Raw genomic sequence first — 19,827 nt, forward strand, 5'->3', positions numbered from 1 at the left:
GCACTGCCCATTGTCGCATGATAGCGGCCCAGCGTAGCAGCGGCATTGAACTAATTGCACTGGCCGTCTCGCCAGCACTGATTCCAAACATCAGAGAGACAAAGGTCGGGGCTGGAGCAATTATTCCCCTCGGTGCAGTCTTCATCCTTGCATGCGAGGCTTGGGAAAAGTAAATAAGTAAGTGTAGGTATTCCCACGCACTACTATTGATCTTTCTCACCACAACACTGTCATGCCCTTTCATACGTTGTGGCCGTGCGTGTCCCATACTATGCAACAAGGACAACAAACTAGTCAGGCAGCCCTCATCCCCTTATTCCTAGATAGCGGATCTGTTGCGAAAGTTCACCCAGGAGCGTCTACTTGCGTCCTACTTATTGCCAAAACGGAGCCAAATTTTTGTACCTTCTCCCTGTGGATGCAGGAGGCAGTGGAATCAGTGGAGTTTGGCACTCTATCTTCAACCCCGAAGTTTGGGCATCATTGTCCCTTTGGTCATTGTCAACACTCGCACATTGCTCGTCTTGCCACTTCTGTGACCGATTCCGAGCTCTAGTAGGGTGAGGATTCAAGAACCATTCCTCGATCCTCGCCAACTCAATAGACTGGCTGTCAAGCTCGTCTGAAGTTGGAAAATGTGGACTTGAGCCGAAACTGAATCTGGCGTCATCAAGAAATACCAGGCCCGCTGTCGATATATCTCTTGTTGTAGAGGTTGATCGTGTGTAAGGCGAGGGTAAAGCTTCTGATATAAACCTGGACCATTTTGGCAACATGTATCCCTCGAAGAGCTGAGGATCCAGTCTGGATAGTTCCTAGTGGTAGAGAATGTTCTTGTAAGACAAAACCACTGTTCAAGGCGGTCTCGATTGCGTTGTCCGGACGTAGCGGATCGAATAAGGGTTGTAGCAAGATTGAAGCCAAAACATGCTAGGTGTGGTGGAAACAGTTCAAAGTCGGAGCCACAAGCATCATCGACGTAGAGATTGTCCGGGTATAGCAAGCCGGTAGTTTCAAAAGAGTAAAAAGTGCCCTTAGGGATAGTCGGTAGCCAGCAATCACCGTACTGAGCGTTTAAGGCCCCGTAAAGAGACGTTAGATATCTGTGAGCGCAGCGAATAGCCTCTCGTTCTGACGGCTGAAATATCTGGCCTCCACATTCCAGCAGCGGCTCAAGGTTCCGTTGACGTTTTGGTTCTTTTCGTTTGAGGCGATACAACTTGCAAATAAGCTCATACCGTAGAAATGCCCTCAAGAGTCGCCTTCGTTCGCCGGTTGTAAGGGCGAATGCATCAAATCTAAGACAGACTGGCCGATCCTTAAATACCACCGAACTCGGAGACGAAACTCAAGCACACCAAAACCAATTTCCGTTTCTAGAGCTGAGCTCCTGCTGCTCTAAGCTGAGCTGGTGCTGAGCTCGGGCTGAGGAACCCGGAATTCAGGCTGAGGCGGGCTGAGCTTGGGCTGAGATGCCTGAGCGAGCCCACTTTTTGGATCGTATAGTCGTAAGGGTCCCCTGCGTGGGCCAGATCTGGGACGCCGCCTCAGCATGGTTCTAGATAATAATATCACAGAGCGCAAGAGAACAAGCCGCTAATTGTCCTGCTTCTTTCTGACAGTGATATAAGTTCATCTCGCTCTAATGTTTGCATGACAACCTCTATAATTCAGCACGTATATATCTATTCCTTTGCTTGGCCTCTCATAGGCTGTCCTGGGGCCGCTTATATCAATACGACGCCCTTTGCTACAATATCAAGTAACTCGAGATCTTCTGGCCTCGCCTCTGCTAGACAATGATTACGAGTGTTATTCGAGTGTGTCTCAAGATACTCGGGTGTCCCTCTATGATCTCCCTCTTCCTGCGGCAAGAAATACAGAGCTGGGAGAAGGCACAGCTTAACACCATCTTGCCTGCATTTACTACCGCCGCCAGACCCTGCGGTACACGAAGTATCCTGGTTCATGCTTCTGGCATCAAAGGGAACGCCGGGCTTGAAGAAGTGGAATTGGAAACGCCCTTTAGAAAGGGCAAAATGAAGTTTCAGACGCAAGGCCTGAGTTAGGACGGTCTCGAGACTGCCGGCCCCCAAGATCTCTTGTTGATAGCGGCGATCGATATCCTGACTCTCCAGGGGCAAGAAGAGCTGTAGAATCCTCATCATAAACTCGGCGAGCGACTTGGCTCTTTCTGGAAGAACCTCACTCGTGAAGTGCTCTTCTGAAGTGAGTGACTTGAGGGCCATTAGATCGAGCTCATGTAGGGCTTGCCGCCCGTCTGAAATTGAGGAGTTAGTCTTCAGTTTTGAGGATATCAAGTAGCTCTCTCACTCTTGGTTCGAATATGTTTTCTGTACTGATGCAGGAGAGGTGACTCGAGAGCCAAGATGTCGGGAAGGACTGATTCGAAGATGAGCTCGAAAACCCCTGCTGTGGCCAAGGATGCGAAAAGCTTCTCCTTTAGGATCCCTTCCTCGTGACTGTAGGAGAGAAGACGCTCTAACTTCCAGCCGGAGGCTTTAACTGCCCAGGTTTGTGCAGATTGCTGATACTGGCTTCTCTGCCGAGGGAAATCCTCCTCATCGGGACTCATCTCGCAGATGAATGAGCTTGCTTCGTTGATCCCATGGTAGAGCAGATTATACTCTGGTTTGATAGCATCCCTCGAGAAGCTGAAAGTGTCGGCTCTGAATGCTACGGTGTCCTGCCACAGGCGGTCCTTGGCTTCGAGTTGTCCCAAGAGATAGGAAATCTGCTGTCGGAAGTTGTATTGACCTGTGTTTGCAGCCTGACTGCTGTTGTGCAGTTCATCCATCTCCCTCTGCGTCTCTGATAGGCGGCTTCTCAGTGTGAACACGCGGGCCTTTTCCTTCAGAAGCTCGGTTCGTAAAGCCTCTAACTCGTCGAGCATCTGTGCTTTTGTCGTGCAGTCCAACTCCTTGTCGAGCTGCTGCAGTGGGGGATCTGGTGTATCGCCCAGTTCCGTCATCTCAGAGCATTCGCTGTCAGAAATCGTGCCAGGGTCTAGATCGGCTTCCCCTTTCTTGTCGACGGAGGATGCGCGACCAAGCTCGCATTCGTTGAGATTGTTGCTCACAGCACTAAGGGCTTTCTATCCAACAAAGTTTCTCAATACAGGTAATCCAGCCCTAGCAGCTTTAAGGAAGATAACGTACTCTTTTCTGAGTGTCTCCAAGTCCATCGTGAGAGTTAGAGGGTCGAGACGGGCCCGCTGCTTCCAAAGTTGAAGACATCGGTGTCCCTCGGACTGTCGACGAGGTGCGCGATCTTGATTTGGGCGCAGATGAAGCGCGCCGCAACAGGTATCGGGACCGAGGAGGAGAGCCGAGGCGAGCAAGCATCTGCTGGATGACTTGGTCCTCTGCTTCCGCCGGATTAAGGGCTGCTGTGCCTTGTGAATATAAGTCTTCGAAATTGTCGCATGTCCCATAGTTGTTCCATTCTCTCCGGAGCTTGTCCCGAATCTGTCGGAAAGAGAAGTCCTTCCCTGTGATATCCTTCAAATGACCCATCACTGTAGCCTCAAAGTCGACTTCGTATTGCACACACCAATTGAGATATGCCAGGAGCTGGAGGCGATCATTGTTAGCCCAGGCCTGGAGGTTAGGCTTTCTTTTGCGGGGCCGCCTGGCCTTCTTGGACCCTTTCCCTGCCATGGTTTTGCGAGGGGAAATTTGAGCGGTAATGTTTGCAGACGAAAAAAGAACCCGGCAAGAGAGGGTTGGGTCTCATATCTCTTTGAGTGCGGAAATGCTTGTGGGGCTGCTTGGGACAAATCGGATTTGAGCCGGTACACAGTCCAGTTAGCAGATACCTGCTCCGTCACCTCTCATCTCAAGTATTTTCAGGTACCTATCAAAGAGATACAGGCCGCCAGGATAAAATGACCAGGGTGTGCATCTGTTGGTTGTCCCGGTGGAGCCAGAAAGTAGCATATCAAGCCCCAGTACTGAGAATCATTGGCTGGCACGTTCTGTGATTCCACGCCTCTTCTGCCTCGCCACGTACTTGAAACGGTTCGCCTGGTGGTTGGGGCTCTGCGACGTGCCCATTTAGGAAGGAGGAATAGTAACTTACCGCAACTATTAAACCAGGTTGCTCGCCCTCGACCAGTCAACCCGAAGCCACCACCCGCCCGCCCTTCCAACCTATCGGGATGTCCTCCTCAAGGGCTTCGACGGCCACCCTCGGTCGGGATCATGGGCCCCAATACCACGAGCCGCAAACCAACTGCGATGTGGTCCCGGATCAGATCGTTCCCGGTCTCTTGAATGCGCTGGACGAAGGACCGCCACCAAAACGACTCATCATAGCCGTCGACTTTGGCACCACATACTCGGCTGTTTCTTATGTCCCTGTACCTGAAGGATGCCCGCCTGAGTTGGTTGACCCGCGCTCAATCCGCTCCATTCGAAACTATCCCGAGAGTTGGAACTTCAGCCCCAACGACCCAATGATGGTCGAGGTGCCTACTGAAGTCATGTACCCCCTGAACCGGCATTTCCGCAAGGAGGAGGACATGCATGCTGCGGAACAGACTTTCAGCAATGGTGTTGAGGATACAGGCCACGGGCGGACTCCGGGCTCAGATTTTGGCATCGACGTAGAGTCAACAGCCTCGCCCGACGCGGACGGGGACGTCAGTATGTCGGCCAGCCATGACGACCAATTTCGGTGGGGTTACCAGGTCCATGAGCGCCGATCCCTGCCCATGACACACTCGGACAGCTCAAACCAGCCGTTTTCTCGATTCAAGCTCATGCTGGACAAAACCCCTGCCACAGAGCCTCTTCGACAAAGCCAGAGCATCACTCTGAACGGTCTCCGAGCGAGGAAGATTATCAAAGACCCTCTAGACGTTATCGCCGACTTCTTAACCCATCTCTTGAAGCACACTCAGTCTCAACTGCGGGATGAGGGCTTTGGCAGCAGCTATCAAAGAGAGATTGTCCTCTGCGTTCCTGCAATTTGGACACAGAAATCCTGCCGAGATATGCAAGCATGCATGGCGGTTGCCATGGAACGATCTAATTTCCGGGGCGTCAATTTACAGAATGATAGCATCGAAAACCTCTTCATCGTTTCCGAGCCCGAGGCCGCCGCTGCATACGTGCTTGCCGAGAAGCGCGGGTTCCAGGTAGCAATTCCGGACTTTTGAGTCCTTCCCCATGGATTCCAAATTCGACTAACTTATTTCTGCAGTGTGGCGATGTGTTTGTCCTATTGGATGCAGGTACGAAAAGCCGAGGTCAGGCGTTCATATGGCAGGGACGCTGACAATTTCCAAGGCGGCGGTACTGTCGACGCGAACACGTACGAGATCAGCAGCCGAGCTCCCCTGAGGCTTAGCCGGGAGGTGGTTCCACCTGATGGTAAGTTACTAGTGATGAAGCCATTGCAATGTCCTTGCTGGACGAAAATCTCATGCCAAAATAGGAGGCCTCTTTGGATCGAGCTACCTCAACGAAGGCTTCCACGGCCTTCTGAAGCAGCTGCTTGAAAGCGAAACATATCTTGAGCAAGGTAGCGAGACTATCGATGGCATCATCGAGAAGATTATGATCGATCAGTTCGAGTACAGGGTCAAACGATCCTTTGACTGCTACACGGCCGGAGCGTATAAGTTGTTCCCCGTGTCTGGACTCCGCGACAACCCCGAAAAAGGTTTCAGGAACGGGTGTGTTAGAATTTCAGCGTAGGTTCAAATTCCACATGCTACTAAGAATGGTTTAGGTTTCTCAAGACATTAACGTGGTCGGTTGTAGTGCCGAAATCAAGAGAATCTTTATCAGCTGCCTCAAAGGCATTGGTTCACTAATGGAAGCCCAAATCACAGGCGCGATGGAGCAGGGCTCCAAGGTCACGGTACGTTTCGTAAGCTTGCCACTTTTTCTCAGCTAACCTTGCGACAGAAGGTGATCCTCATCGGCGGATTCGCGGCATCTATCTCTCTCCAGAAGTATCTTAAAGCCCGTCTGGATGTATTCAGCCGCGAGCACAGTTTCCAGGTCGCCCTAGTAATTCCAGAATACAAGTTCGTTAGAACCATCACTACCAAGCTAGACCAGCGTCACTAAGCACATGGACCTAGCATTGTAAACGCCGTCGCCTCGGGAGCCGTCCTGCGAGCACTCAACAAGGATCAAGGCCCAAGCAGAGAAGCCCGATCGAGCTACGGCATCCTACGCACCGAACCCTTCAAGGAATACCCTGAGCACGAGGGTTTGAAGCCGTCCTACGACTCTCATGACGGACATCCTTACATCATGAATACTGTGGACTGGGTTCTGAAGCTGGTAAAGCCCTCCTCTGCCGACATTAACGAAGGGCGTGCGTGCTAAATGCGAATATCTTCCAGGGAAATATTGTCCCTTCCAAGTGGCAATGCCCGCCTTTCGTCTGTAGCCACACTTTCGACGTCTGGCCACTCCGTCCGCTGATCTGCAAGGAGATTTTATATGTTTCTGACCGATCTACTCGCTCACATTACAGGTTGAGCCACCCAAACAATCAAGGTATTTATTGAATCATCTCACTTCCTGTGCCAATGCTGACGTCTCCATGCGAACAGGAGCAGAGAAAGTTGGTGAGATCGTGGTGGATTTCTCGTTTCTTCGTCAACAAGGCCTCATAAGGCCTATCGAGCCTGTGGTCAACGAACACGGGCGAAAGGTTGGAACAAGACATTACCGGGTCAACTACACCATGGTCATCGAAGTCATAGATCGTGACTTGCAATGTAAGTTCTTAAAAATCAGAGCACAAATTTTCTTTTATGATGAGTTAGCGGAGCTGAAGGCCTGGGAACTGATTTGTTCTAGGTATTGCCATCTATAATAACGAAGTCCGTAAAAGGTGCTGCATAAATATTGCGTCGGGTTTCCGCCCTGGCGTTAAATGATGGAGCTTGCTGTCTTTCCTGGCTCAAATTAGTGCCCACGGCATATAGTCATAGTTATTTCACGAAAATAGCTTCCTGATGGATCCGTTACGGTCAATTTGATCAAATGGATAGTGTTCAAAGCAGTGATGATGATGATCCTTGCTTGTGCCGGTCATCCGGACCGGCTGGAACAGGGGTTATCAGACCCCCCTTCTGACTAAGGTCAGGATATCAGTCTATCAGAGGTTTCGTAATACAGGGTCGTCTTCCAACAATTCCTTAAAATTTATTAAAATAAATAATTTCCTTACAAAACATGTAAATCCTCAGCATATATTTCAGCGCTCTCCTCTTTTATATCTAAGCTTATCGTGCCAGGGACTCTCCGGAGTTCAATTTATGAATCTCGGGTTAAAATTGAATGCTGTGGCTTTAATAGCGCTGCAACTGTAGGAAATGCAGCCACTTCTGCCATTGTTAACAACTGCGAATTGGTGAGCTAAGCAATAAACAAAAGGTCATCATTGTCAGCCCTCACCCGGCTAAGCGAATATTCACAGATGTCAACCCAAATATAGAATCAACTGAAAGGAGGAATTTAAATACTCTTAGACCTCCTATCTCAGCAAGTCACCAACTCTTCTTCCCCTAAAAACTTTATTGGCTCGTAATCATACATCTGCCTATCTTTATTGGCGTTTTCGCTTTTTTTGCTGCCGCTATCTGTAATTTCGGGATGGCTTTGCAATGGTATTAGGTAGGTTGACGGGTAAAGTCGAGTCTAAATACCAGGTAAAGACCCAGGCGCGAACGAGGGGAGTTATTCCATGGGCATATATGGATTATTTGTTAACACCATGCAGTAAGTTCTTAAGAGCGAGGATGTCTACATTGGAGCCCACTGCTTCCAGACACGAGAGTATTCAATCACAGCTAAGTTCCAGGGCTTTCAACAAAGAATCAAAAACTGAGATCCTGGTCCCAAAAATGGGATCCCAGGTTAACTCCCCAGTTTAGGTTACCATTATGTTTGTGAGAGTTAGATGGGGTAACGGAAAAGACCCAGAAGTTGAGGGCCTAGAGCTGATGCGAGCTGATAGGGGGCCGAGGGGGCTGATAATCAGCTGAGCCAACGTTGAGCCGGCGAGCGAAGAGGCCGTAAAAGCGGCCATCCGTGTCAGCTCACGTGTTGCTTGAGTCTCGTCTCATAATACCAAGTGGTTTGATGACAAGCGAGGAAGGCAGCGATACTCCCGAGGTGGATATTCTGCAGTAGCCTTAGTAAGATAGTCCTCGATAAATAGTAATAGTCGGCTATGCAATTTGTCGATATTTTCGATACGTCCACGTTTCTTGAATGGATTGGACAGCTGTTGTGCCAGCCACGAAGGAGACATGTTGTCACTGGACTCCAAAGGGGGAACATTAATTTGCCAAACGGGGAACAGAATAATTCTCATGGCATCTTGAATCATATCATAATCAAGGTCAGTAGCAAGAGATGATCTGATAATGTATAGTTTTGATGTAATGTATTGTTGGAGCATAGTGGGGGAGGCTTGTACGAACGGTAGAATGGAGAGTTTCGAACGAGTCCGTAGACAAATGAAGATATGTAGACGGACCTCCGGTGGTAGCTTCTTGAAAGGATCCATTTTGGTAGCTTCTCTCGGTGTCGACCTTGGGTCTGGGACGCTGGATACTCCAATATCTCTGGAGTTGAAGTGATAAGCTGGCGTATTGCTGGAAGGCGATTACGGTATGTCGCAGATGGAATCAGCTGGTGGATTTCCTTGATTTAGTGCCCGAGTGATTTGAACGGAGGAATGGCCGGTGTTTTGATGGGAGATTTGAATGATTCAACGAGAGAGTGGAGAACGGTGGAATTTGAACGGCCTTCTTCAATTTATACCCGTCACTTTAGAGACGGATGTTTTTTCGCTCAAGGTTGCTCGAACTCAAAGTGGGCCGCAGGGGTTGAGAAGGTTGAGCAGAGAGGTATATAGCAACTGTGGACTCTATTCAGGACCTTGGTTCTTAATAGGGACGCTACCTTTGCGGTTTGCCACGTCTCCCTTCTGCCGTATTGAGAGGCCATGGTACACTCGGCGTCGAGAGCCAAGGCCGGTTGCCCCAGATGATCCGAAGCATTGTATTGATTGAGCTAGAGCCGGGGTGAGTCCCAAGCGACACCTGAAAATATCCGAGCCCTTCCAGTGTCTCGAGATGTGGCACTGGAGTGGCATGCCTAGTTTGTTAAGTTGGGTCTCCGCCCAAGTAACGATACTTCATCAAACTTAGCCACGCACACTGTCAAACTCTCTGAGATACGCCTTGAGTCTCTGATCTCAACTTACACGCCTCTCAGTATGGAAGTCTACCCCAGACTCTACGTTCCGTTTTCCTTTTAGGTTTATCCATTCCTCCCCATGGCCTCGGGAAAACCAGCAACGTTTTCTAGCTATTTCGCGTGTCACACTACGGCATATCCACATGGTTTGTCTTTGGTAGTAAATCTTTTACGTAAAGCAGGCCAAAGGAAATAATACTGTTAATTGAAACCGCCTATGGCGTAAATATCTAGAAAGAGAGACGGTCAGGTCTTGAATGACCTCACAACTTGGAGCGAGGGTGCTGAGATCCAGGCTGCGAGGCTGCGAGGCTGCGAGGCTCCTCCAAGCTTGGAAAATGAACGTAGTCAATAATCCGACGGAACCGGGAACTGAACATCATTTCTTGCAAATATAAGTTTTGCGATACCCGACCGTCAAAAATATATCAAGACCAGTTCCAATCATAGTCTCAATAAATCCAGATGTCGGCCGAGATTCTCAAGCAGATCTATCGAGCAAACACCCGACAAAGGTTGCACAAATGGATGTCCAGGTCTTCCTATTAGCACCCTCTATTGAGCCACTTATACATCAGAGGTGGTGTGACCAGAGGCTGGGATGGTCCCTGTAGCCGGTGCCGTCTTATTACCCAAGGAGGTTCCGCTGTGTGTGCCACTCCGAGACTCGCTGAAGGCAAGGTTGAGTTTTTTATAGTCCCAGTTGCGTGCCATGTATAAAAAGGCGAAAATCCAGACGGGAACCAGCAGTACATCGAGGATTCCGAAGAAAATGAAGCTGCCGGTAACGTCGATTCGGTTACCGCCGTCGCTCAAGCCGAATGCGATGGGGTATAGTAGCCACAACAGGTTGGTCCATCCAGCCAGAGTGATGTAATCCCGGCCGACACCCACGCGTGAAGCCGCCTCGTAGCTTTCGTTAAGGGTGCTCATGGCGAGGATGATCCACGAGAACGTGCCAAAGGTGAAGAATCCCCACTTGTAGACAGTGGTGGTGTAAGCCGCGACGAGGTAGGTGAGGACCCAGAACCATGAAATAAAGATGTTACAGAAGATTGTGGTCCACGAGACGTCCGATAGCATGCCGAGCGCTAAGGTGATGGACGGAAATGCAACGACCCAGTTTATGTATCTTGCGTAGAAGATCTGTCGGGATGAGCCGTCGCCAACCTGATCGATAGCGCTCCAGCCCAGATCGGAAGCCTGGGCGTAGTAGGTAACAGAGCCGGCCAGGAGGACACATGTGAAGAGGTAGTGGAACACTCGGTCACTTTCGGGGGTAGTGAAGCAAAGGACTAGGAGGCCAATCTACAGAGCAAGAGAAGTCAGTTTATGATCGTGAAACAAATGCTCCTTCTAGGATCTGCGATCATGTAAAGCGAATGAAGGGCTTACGAATGAGATTATGTAGATGGCCGTGACAGCCCAGAGCCAGTCTGACCCAGCCTGAGATAGGGCATCGTCCACTCCCGCTGGAGGGTTAATATTGAGAGCGTCGTTTCCCCGCGATAAGAGAGACATTGTGGTTCCAAAGAGAAGATCGGTCTCGCGTGTGTAAGTGAGGTCGCTGATGTAGGAATTGCTGTCTTCTGATTGTAGTAAGTTACCGAGGGTTCAAGTGTTATGCACATGCGTCGAGTGATGAAGGTGGTGGACATTCAATCGGCAGCTTATGTAGCGGAGAAGAGGTCTTTTATAATGCAATGCATCAATAGCTCTGGTCAGATGGGAGCATTCCTTGGTTCCACAGCTCACCGATCGCTCCAGCTCGAAACCCGAGACACCCCGAATGAATTTGTCAGATTTGATTCCGTCGTTGACATCTTATCCCCAGCCTAGAGTAATCCCCTGTGGAGACCTTGCAGGGATATTGAGAAGGAACGGAAACAAATGTGTGAGGAATTATGTCCGGATCACCGTAAGACACCATCCTGACCAATGGAAATGTAGCGTATATCGGACACAATTTTTGCTTCCGAGGATTACCTTATCATTTTGAAGCCACCTCAGTTGAGGAGAACTGGCAGTGGTGCCTCTTCTGTGGCCCATCAAGAAACGGATGCAAATCAGGCAACTAATCATCCACACCATCATGGATCGCTCGAAGAAGGCAGAAGCAACGCCCGCCGGGTCTTCCAGGATCCTTATCGTAAGGCTTTTCGTTTATCCTGGAAGTGTCTCGTTCCCTCTGACGTTCACAGGCGTGCGTCCGCTGTAAGGCTCGTAAGATCCGGTGCAATGGCGAAACGCCTCAGTGCGGCAACTGCGTCACGCGTGACGCTGAATGCACCTACGCGCCGGTTAGGAAATATCGAGGACCAGGAAAAGGGTAAGGCCATGGCCCACTTGAATTTATCCGTCTAGACTAGCTGACTTGCTCCTAGAAAGAAGAATTCTGAAGCGGCAGAGGGAGTGGCGCCATTGTCATCATCTTCTCAGCCACTAGACAACGGCAACAGCTCAAGTCAAGACGAGAAGGGTGAATCCACTGTTCCGGCCACACCATTGACAGAAATACCAAAACCTGCACCGGCATATTACGGACTTGTTATAAACAATTCAATTGCGCAACAACGGGATGGTTCGGTGGACCCATCCCGACCACAAGTCGGTATCCAAAGTCGCATGCAGATATTCCCCGACTTTCTACTCCCAGGGGCATTCGATTCACACTTAAAGGCATTCAAGGGAAATCTCGGCAGTGTCAATACCGCCCAAAGATTTGCGCCGCTTATGCCCCAACATATATCGCGACGTATGGTCCAAAGCTCGTTTGCCGACATCATGGCGGAGCATCAACTGTTGGACCTACCGAACTTCTTGGTGCTCCTCGATGCCCAATACACCGACAGCTCTGTTGCCCCAGCTGAGAATCCATCCAGGTGGGCCTTTGTCAATGCCATCATTGCCCTTGCGGCCCGGTTTAAAATAGCTCCTGGCTCGGAGGCTGAGTTGTCTGATATCGCCCATGGATTTTACCAGAATGCCATCACGGTAATTCCTGAGCTCATACTGCAAGACCCGAGCTTGCTTTCAATACAGGCACTCTTAGGCATGGCGATGTTTGCCCAGCGTATTTCAGACACTCGAGTTTGCATCATGTTAACAGCCAATGCCTCACGCCAACTGGAATTATTTAATGTCGGACGGTTAACGGCGGGGCGTATGATCGAGGTCGAAGAGGAGGAACAGTACCAACAGCTTTGCCGAGTTGTATGCAAGTTTAATAGGGATACAGGGTACATCATTCCACCCTAATCTAATCTTAGATAATGGCGAAGAATCGTGCGAGTTAAGTAGGATTGTGTTGGCTGTTAAGTCTCCGGAGAAGAAATGTAGAATTTATCCGTCCAATGCCCCGGTAGTTTTGATGTAACGTCGGGCAAAGTTGCCGAGTGCAAATTACCGGATATTACATCAATCCATTCGACCGGTCGCTGTATTGAACACATCGTGCTAGGCCAAGGTGACCTTCGAAGCAATGTGATCTTGTATTAGGCTAGCTGAACATAGAGACGAATAAAGGCCACGTCGCTCACTGCCCGCTAAAGGGGGGAGATCAAGTTTGAGATTTTGTTGGTTCCCCTTTAGTTTTGGGTCTGAGAGTTGTCTGTAGAGCTAATGATTTCGCTATTTTCTTACTAACTTTTGAAGTTTCTTATCAGCAGAGATGTGATGACATCGTCCCTCTTATCAAGTTGAGGGTATAAGGTTCTGTTGCTGAAGTCAGGTTTCCAACTGAATTGCGACAAGCTGTCATCTCTGCTACCCTAAATGAGATGCGGGTGTGGGTGTGATTGTTTTGAGCTACAAGGCAAGCTTCCCCCTTTGATATCCATGTGGAACTGTCGGTTCATCAGCTACGATATTCGCGAAGCTGCGACTCATCCGCTGTCAATACATGCTAATATTGGAATGGACGAGAATAGAGTCTCGATAGCAACACAAAAGTCCACGTGTACATGAAAGATCCTGTTCCTTAGGCTTGGAAAAGAATGTTGCCCCGGTTGTACCGCAGGGTTTATTGCGCTCGGGTCGACATGATAAGGCATGCAGATATGAAAAGCAGCCAATAATTAAGTTAATAGTGTCAAGAGTCGATTTAAGAGCTTAGCTTGTCCCTTGAGTGATGGATCCAAGACCAGCTCAGCCGAGTCGCGACGGATAAATATATGACAGCTTTTTAGGCCAGGTAGAGATCACACGGGTATCAACACGCCTTTTTGGCTCATTAGTAACGATGGCCAATGCCGTTTTGGCGGCCTGACCAATAATATGAAAAGGCACAGTCATGTCAATCCTCATCCGCTGTGTCCGATCGAGCCACCATGCTCATTCTTGGTTCATTGGCCGATGTAAGCGCATGGGATCCATGTACACGCGGTATTCGCTTGAGGACGCCGCTAGTCGCCCCTGGCAGTGTTGAAAAATGGGGTCATGAATGGAGGCAGACTTGGAGCACAATGCAAACAACATCAACCAGAGCTCTGATCTTTGACTTTAGACTTGGGAGAAGTTTTAGAATGCAATCATTCATATTCATCTCTTTTGGTTCCTCCCATTTCACTGTCTCGTTCGCCCCTTCAGTTGCGATTGGACGGCGCTGATGCGTCAAATCTTTCCGCTTTGGATTCCTACTGTAACCCTTGAAAGGGATGACTGGCCTGGTCGTCGTCGTGCCCTTGCGCGAACCGTTTCCCTGCGCCTTATTCGGATTACTCGGACTATTCCGGTTATTCGGTTTCTTCCGTTTCTTCTACGGTTATTCCACGTGCGGTGAGGGGAATTGATTCGAGACCGGGCTGAGTGCAAAGAGAGTTAGGCTCGCCGTTATGCTCTATGTAGGTAGTTACCGACAGCATTAGGGACGAAATTAACATGCGAGAAATCCCCGCGTCATCGTTTCGTGTGCTTGTTTTATATCCAGGCTTCTGCGGTACAGGACAGGGTTTAAACCTGCCAGACCCATGCATCAACGCGTTTAGTCTCCGCGTTTCATCGGCTAACCACCTAGGATGAGGAGACTTACGCGAAACTTGAAACTAGGGTAGACGAATTGGTAAAGAAACATGTGGGCCACCACTCCTGTGCAATATCTTGGCAGCGGTGGCCCGTACCCCCTGTTCGGAATTATGATGGAAAGTTTCCTTCAATCGAATTCGACGATGAAGCGCTCTATAAGAGACAGAGCATCTCATAAGCAGCGCTGTTCTTGATCTCTTTCCGCATCATTCTTTTGACAACTCCATTTCTTTCTCTTCCTTATTTCAATACTTTTGGAATTGGACCTTAGGCTGGCCTGAGTGACCCTTCGCTTCAATCATTCGCTGCCTGTTCAGTCTTTACATTTAATCGCCCATTTCGACAAAATGCTTATCCAATCTGTCTCCCTCATTTTGGCTGCGGCGTCTGCCGCATCCGCTCAGTCTGTCGTTGGTACCGCCTACGGATTCGCGACTGGCGTCACTGGTGGTGGCGATGCTGCTGCCGCGACCCCTTCATCCGCTGAGGAGCTCGCTGAATGGCTCTCGGATGATACCGCCCGTGTCATCGTTATCGACCAGGAATACGACTTTACTGGCACCACTGCCACCGAGGCCGGATGTGACCGAATCAGCTGCAGCGTCGCCGAAGGTGGACAATACTATCTCGGAGATCTCTCTTGCGGCGGCTCTGACAACACGGCCGTCAGCTCCATTACCTACGACACTGCTGGCCCCAACGCTCTTGCTGTCGGTAGCAACAAGAGCATCATCAGCAGCAACGGCCAAGGTGTTCTCAAGGGCAAGGGTCTGTCCATCCAGAGCGGCGCAAGCAACGTCATTATCCAGGGCGTTGAGTTTACCAACATCAACCCCGGCATTGTCTGGGGTGGTGATGCCCTCGAGCTGCGAGGTGGCAACGACGGTGTCTGGGTTGACCACTGCAAATTCTCCTTGATTGGCCGCCAGTTCGTCGTCTCCCACTACACTGGTTCCCGTCTGACCCTGTCGAACAACGAGTTTGATGGTGTCACCACCACCTCCGCATCTTGCAACAACGACCATTACTGGACTATGATGTTCATTGCCGACGGTGATCAGGTCACTCTGGACAGGAACTACTTCCACGATGTCTCTGGACGAGCCCCGAAGCTCGGTGCTGACGGCGTGAGCGGCACTTTCCAGGCCTCCAACAACTACTTCAGCAACATGGCAGGCCATGCTTTCGATGCGTACACTGGCGTTACCGCTATCCTCGAGGGCAATGTGTTCGAGTCTGTGACTACTCCCATTACCGAGAGCGGCGCGTCGGTTTCTACCATCTACAACGTTGCCGATGATTCCGCTGCCAGCGCTTGCGAGTCCTACATTGGCCGCGCTTGTGTCGTTAACAGTGTTGACTCGAGCAGTGGTGACTGGCCCGCTCTCTCTGGCACCAGCGCCCTGTCGACGTGGTCCAGCCTTGCGGACTATCTCGTCGACGCTGTTGCTGCTAGTGAAGTCGCCAGCCTTGTCAGCGCCAACGCTGGTCCCTCGAACCTCGGCTCGGGCACTTCCTCTGGTAACACTGGATCCGAGGCCACCGCCACCACTCCCTCTGCTGTTGTTGAAACCACTGCTGCCGCTGTTGTGGAATCTCCTGTGGAGACTACCGCCGCCGCCGTGGTTGAGACTCCCGTGGCTCAGGAAGAGGCCGCCGCCGCGGCTACTACTACTGAAGCAGCCGCGGCTGCCGAGACTGCTTCCGGTGAAGAAGTCCAGCAGTGGGGACAGTGCGGTGGCAGCAACTGGACCGGCGCCACCAAGTGCGCCGCTGGAACTTCGTGTGTCGCCCAAAACGACTGGTACTCGCAGTGTGTTAGCTCCGCTACGAGGAGGGCAAAGAGGGCCCTTCGACACAGACACTAGAGGAGTCTAATCCAGAGCGGCCAGCCCACTCTATGCCAATGGGGGACGTGAGGATCACATTTAGTGTACATATTATAACGGTGCGCATGTAATTATCTAAAGAAGCGAATTTCCGTAATATTTTGTCTTCTCTCTTGTCAGATGAACGGGTCTTAGGAAGGAAGCTAACTGCCGGCTCGGAGTCTCCGTTCCGATGGCATCACGATCCCTAGGGATAAATAGCTAGCCTTCCTACTTGTTGGACAGAAAAGACAAGATCTTCCATCGCTAACAAGCTATCTCAACCGATCCATCCTGTTTGATACCTCTTCTGGTTTTTGATGTGCGAATAGTGGAGCTGTGTGAAGAGTACAAAAGTTATAAAAGAGTCTAGAAGTCTGCAAGTCTAATTTGTGTCTGAGTCCACTTAACACCTGTTCCATCCGCTGCTGAAAGTTGTTCAACTGTATGAGGTGTCTAATAGGTCAGCATAGCCTCGGGTAGACAGGAAGTACAGACAAAACGAGTGATGCAGGGAGCGCTAAGTTCTTGGAACAACTTTGTCAAGCGTTGCATCAGGTAAGCTGTTACATTGTACTTGTGGTCCCTGGCTGCTCAGCCAGCGTTGTCAAATCAGCCACCACAATGGACCGCTCTACAATGCAGAGCCGATAATTTACGACACAGAAAACAGCATCGTGGGAACTGTTTATTATGCCGTCGGTACGACTTCCGAGCATATAGTTAAGTCAAACAGTACTCTCTTCGTCTTCTAAAAACTGCGGGAAAACTCTGCACACACTCTTTGGGAAAATTTTAATGAATCCAAGTAGATTGATCAAATTACATTGCAATTCAATTGGGGTGCCCGAAACTGGCTCCTGAAGTGACTGTCGTAGCTGCTAGTATTTAGCTGCTATAATTCGAGAGCTGGCCGGTCTAGATATAGCTTTACGACTCTGGGTAACCGCAAAGCTAGGCTGTCTTCAGACCCTAGTTCCGAACTGCCAAAGGAATACAATTCCTTGAGAGCTTGCGGATTCGTAGCTACACAGCATGGATCATGCAGCTAAAGGTGATATATAAGAGAGGGAACCGCAACATCCCTCTATATAGTAGGTTCCCTTGGGTTTCATATGTCAATTCTTCGGCTGAAAGTTGATCAGCATGACATGGTCCATCAGATGCATGATTCATGCTGTGTAGTTAGTACCACACGAGGTCTCAATGAATCCCTTTCTGCTGGAGGAATTGTATTCCCTTGGCAGTTCCGGACTAGGGTCTGAGGACAGCCTAGCTCTGCGGTTACCCAGCGTCGTAAAGCTATATCCAGACCGGCCAGCTCTGAATCTGAGCTAGGTGTGTATCGTTGGGTCGGCCAATTTGGACGTCTTTGAGATCTTTGGGGCCGCACTTTTCGAGCTGCGACTTGTAGCTTTGGCATCAGAGTCGGGTCGACCTGAATCACATCATTTAGGTCAAATCGATTTGAGCCCGGACTTTTCAGCTGCAATTTGCAGCTTCGGAATAAGAGTTGTGTCACTTAGGATTCAGTGAGGTAGATCGAAATGAAAGCTATGAGTATAGTGATGATTGGGAGAGACTCCATCAGTCTGTAGTGTGGGACGGAAAGACATTTTCGGTTGGTGTAGTAGTTAGTTGAGTGGTTGGTTGAGTGGTTGGATGTGTGTACTAGGGCACCCTAACCTCTTGATATGTCAAATCGGAAGCTATTGGTATAGCGGTTATCCGGAGATACCTCGCCGGTCTGTATTGTGAGGCGGAATGAAGCAGACATCTTTGGTTGAAAGCTGGTGTGATGGTTGGTTGTGGTGTGTGTAAGGCTTGCTTTGAAGGTTTTGTATTCGATGGCATTTGAGCTTGTTGAGTCAGCCGAGCCAACGAGGGGTCTTGTTGGTGTAGAAGAAGGCGTTATTACTGCTTGATGGAAAAGATGATGTGTGAGGGAGGGAAAGAGTCAGGGCTCGGCTTCTTGGGGCAACTAGCTGCTTATATATTCATACAGGTTTGACTTTTCCAAGGTAAAAAGCTTGATGTTTGGTCATTGTGGATGCATTGTGTAGGAAATTCTCGAATTGTAGATAAAACTGTCTTTTTCTTTTACCTTGCGCCGGCAGCTTGCTCAGCTTGAGGGAGCAGACAGAAGTTAAATTAGCAACGGGAGGGTATTTTGGGTGCCCAACCTCAATGATGAGTCTGGTAGGGAGGCGTGCAACGGAAATGTGTTATCACTTCTTGAGTACCTATATATTACTCCCTCTTAGGTGGACAAGACGAGGATAATTTCAATAAAAACCAAATAAATACAAAACTCAATATTCGAATAAACAGTAGCCCACGCTTCCATACCGATTCCAGTTCCATCATCTTGCCAAGTCGAATTTTCAAGTAACTTCCCAATGCTGTCTGGTCCCTGAACTGTGTAATTAAGGTGCCTCGTGGACTCCTGAGTTACCGTGACCGTGGCTTGGGCGATACTCGGGGGAATCGCCGATCTCAGCCGATGATTGCTGAGATGAGTGAGTCCATCTTTGAGGAGGGGGTGTATTCCCAGACTGGCTTTGAACAGGCGGGTCATTCCACGACGTAGGGGGTTGCACCAAATGGCCAGGTACCGTGGCTGGTGGTAGGATGTGAATATGGGTGCTCTGAGTGTTCTGACCAGTTTGACTGCTCTGCTGCTGAGGCTGCAACTTGATCTCAGGATCAGCCTCCTCGACCGCACGCTTCTTTCTTCTTCTGACGAATGAGATTCCACCCAGCGCTGAGATCACACTGACGATCAAACCGACTACAATGCCTGCGATTTTTTCAGTAGACAATGTCGAGTCAGAAGGTTCTTCTGGGGATGATTTCGCTGTCGATGACGATGTTTCTTCAGAGCTGGTGTCGCTAGCAGTCAAGGCAGCTGTGGTCGCACCGCCAGCTGCGTCAGTTGTTGCGGCATTCGTGGGAGCAGCGTTCGTTCTGGTAGCCTCATTCACCATAGTCTCTGTCAATGCTTCTTGAGTTGATTTCGGTTCGTTTTCCCCCGCGGTGGAAGAAGTGACCTCGTCAGATGAGGAGGGCTTAGGTTTGTCAGAGGGAGTGTCCGCGAGGGCACTGATGTTGAATGAATGACTGCGAAATTCTTCGCTGGTGGATCCAGATTGGTACAATGCGAGGAAGGCTACCACAGTTTCGTCGTCGTCGATGTCCACGAGCCAGTCTCGTGAGACTTTCCATGTGAGTCTTGTCGACGAGGAGTCCGCTGTATATTGCAGTTAGGCGCATTGTCCATTCCATGGAGACCCAGGGTTTTTGGTTGCACTTACATAGAAGCGAAATGCTGTTACCGCCGGACACGCTCGGTTCAGGGGACTGCTGCCACATGAGAACTCCGACGTTTGTGCCACTCATACCCACCCATTCGAAATCTATGCTATCCCCGACTGTGTATACGGGGTTACTGGGTGAATTTGGCGGGGAAATAAACCCGGGAATAAACTCATCGGCCAAGCCATTTCCGATTAGAGTGGCGAGGAAGCCAGCGAGTAGCATGAGGCAATGCATGGCAAAGTCAGAAAAGCGCAAGCTGGTATGTTGATGTGCTAGCCGCGTGAGAAGAGAATTTAAAATATAAGGTTAAGGCCTAGAATGAAATAATGCAGCCCTGTGAATATGGGGTTCTCGTCCTTTCT

At 49.8% G+C, this 19,827-nt stretch overlaps 6 protein-coding genes across 6 annotated transcripts; 3 read left to right on the forward strand and 3 right to left on the reverse strand.

Annotated features, from left to right (window-relative positions):
* Positions 1-1,619: 1,619 nt before the first annotated feature.
* On the reverse strand, positions 1,620-3,717 carry BGZ61DRAFT_441597 (uncharacterized protein; the record flags this gene model as incomplete). Its single annotated transcript, XM_046244605.1, has 3 exons — positions 3,180-3,717; positions 2,335-3,115; positions 1,620-2,281 (listed from the first exon to the last, which is right to left on the reverse strand). Coding segments are annotated over exons 1-3 (1,831 nt in total), but the record flags the coding sequence as incomplete, so codon positions are not given.
* A 463-nt stretch (positions 3,718-4,180) lies between these two features.
* Positions 4,181-6,925, forward strand: BGZ61DRAFT_489890 (uncharacterized protein; the record flags this gene model as incomplete). Its single annotated transcript, XM_046250269.1, has 9 exons — positions 4,181-5,161; position 5,227; positions 5,464-5,719; positions 5,805-5,889; positions 5,937-6,058; positions 6,116-6,320; positions 6,383-6,484; positions 6,604-6,763; positions 6,870-6,925. The coding sequence occupies 9 exons, from the start codon at positions 4,181-4,183 to the stop codon at positions 6,923-6,925; spliced, it is 1,968 nt and encodes a 655-aa protein (XP_046110925.1).
* Positions 6,926-9,729: 2,804 nt separating this feature from the next.
* On the reverse strand, positions 9,730-10,778 carry BGZ61DRAFT_583949 (uncharacterized protein; the record flags this gene model as incomplete). Its single annotated transcript, XM_046256345.1, has 2 exons — positions 9,730-10,565; positions 10,653-10,778. 2 exons carry the CDS (start codon positions 10,776-10,778, stop codon positions 9,825-9,827), a joined length of 867 nt encoding a protein of 288 aa, XP_046110926.1. The 3' UTR covers positions 9,730-9,824.
* A 571-nt stretch (positions 10,779-11,349) lies between these two features.
* On the forward strand, positions 11,350-12,515 carry BGZ61DRAFT_472499 (uncharacterized protein; the record flags this gene model as incomplete). Its single annotated transcript, XM_046248346.1, has 3 exons — positions 11,350-11,406; positions 11,459-11,586; positions 11,642-12,515. The coding sequence occupies 3 exons, from the start codon at positions 11,350-11,352 to the stop codon at positions 12,513-12,515; spliced, it is 1,059 nt and encodes a 352-aa protein (XP_046110927.1).
* Positions 12,516-14,417: 1,902 nt separating this feature from the next.
* On the forward strand, positions 14,418-16,254 carry BGZ61DRAFT_410695 (pectin lyase fold/virulence factor). Its single transcript, XM_046243246.1, has one exon. The coding sequence runs from the start codon at positions 14,627-14,629 to the stop codon at positions 16,145-16,147; it is 1,521 nt and encodes a 506-aa protein (XP_046110928.1). The 5' UTR covers positions 14,418-14,626; the 3' UTR covers positions 16,148-16,254.
* A 2,319-nt stretch (positions 16,255-18,573) lies between these two features.
* Positions 18,574-19,699, reverse strand: BGZ61DRAFT_527127 (uncharacterized protein; the record flags this gene model as incomplete). Its single annotated transcript, XM_046253064.1, has 2 exons — positions 18,574-19,397; positions 19,462-19,699. 2 exons carry the CDS (start codon positions 19,697-19,699, stop codon positions 18,574-18,576), a joined length of 1,062 nt encoding a protein of 353 aa, XP_046110929.1.
* Positions 19,700-19,827: the final 128 nt, after the last annotated feature.

The sequence above is a fragment of the Ilyonectria robusta genome (genome assembly GCF_021365365.1).
Source record: "Ilyonectria robusta strain PMI_751 chromosome Unknown BGZ61scaffold_2, whole genome shotgun sequence".
In the NCBI taxonomy this organism is placed as follows: domain Eukaryota; kingdom Fungi; phylum Ascomycota; class Sordariomycetes; order Hypocreales; family Nectriaceae; genus Ilyonectria; species Ilyonectria robusta.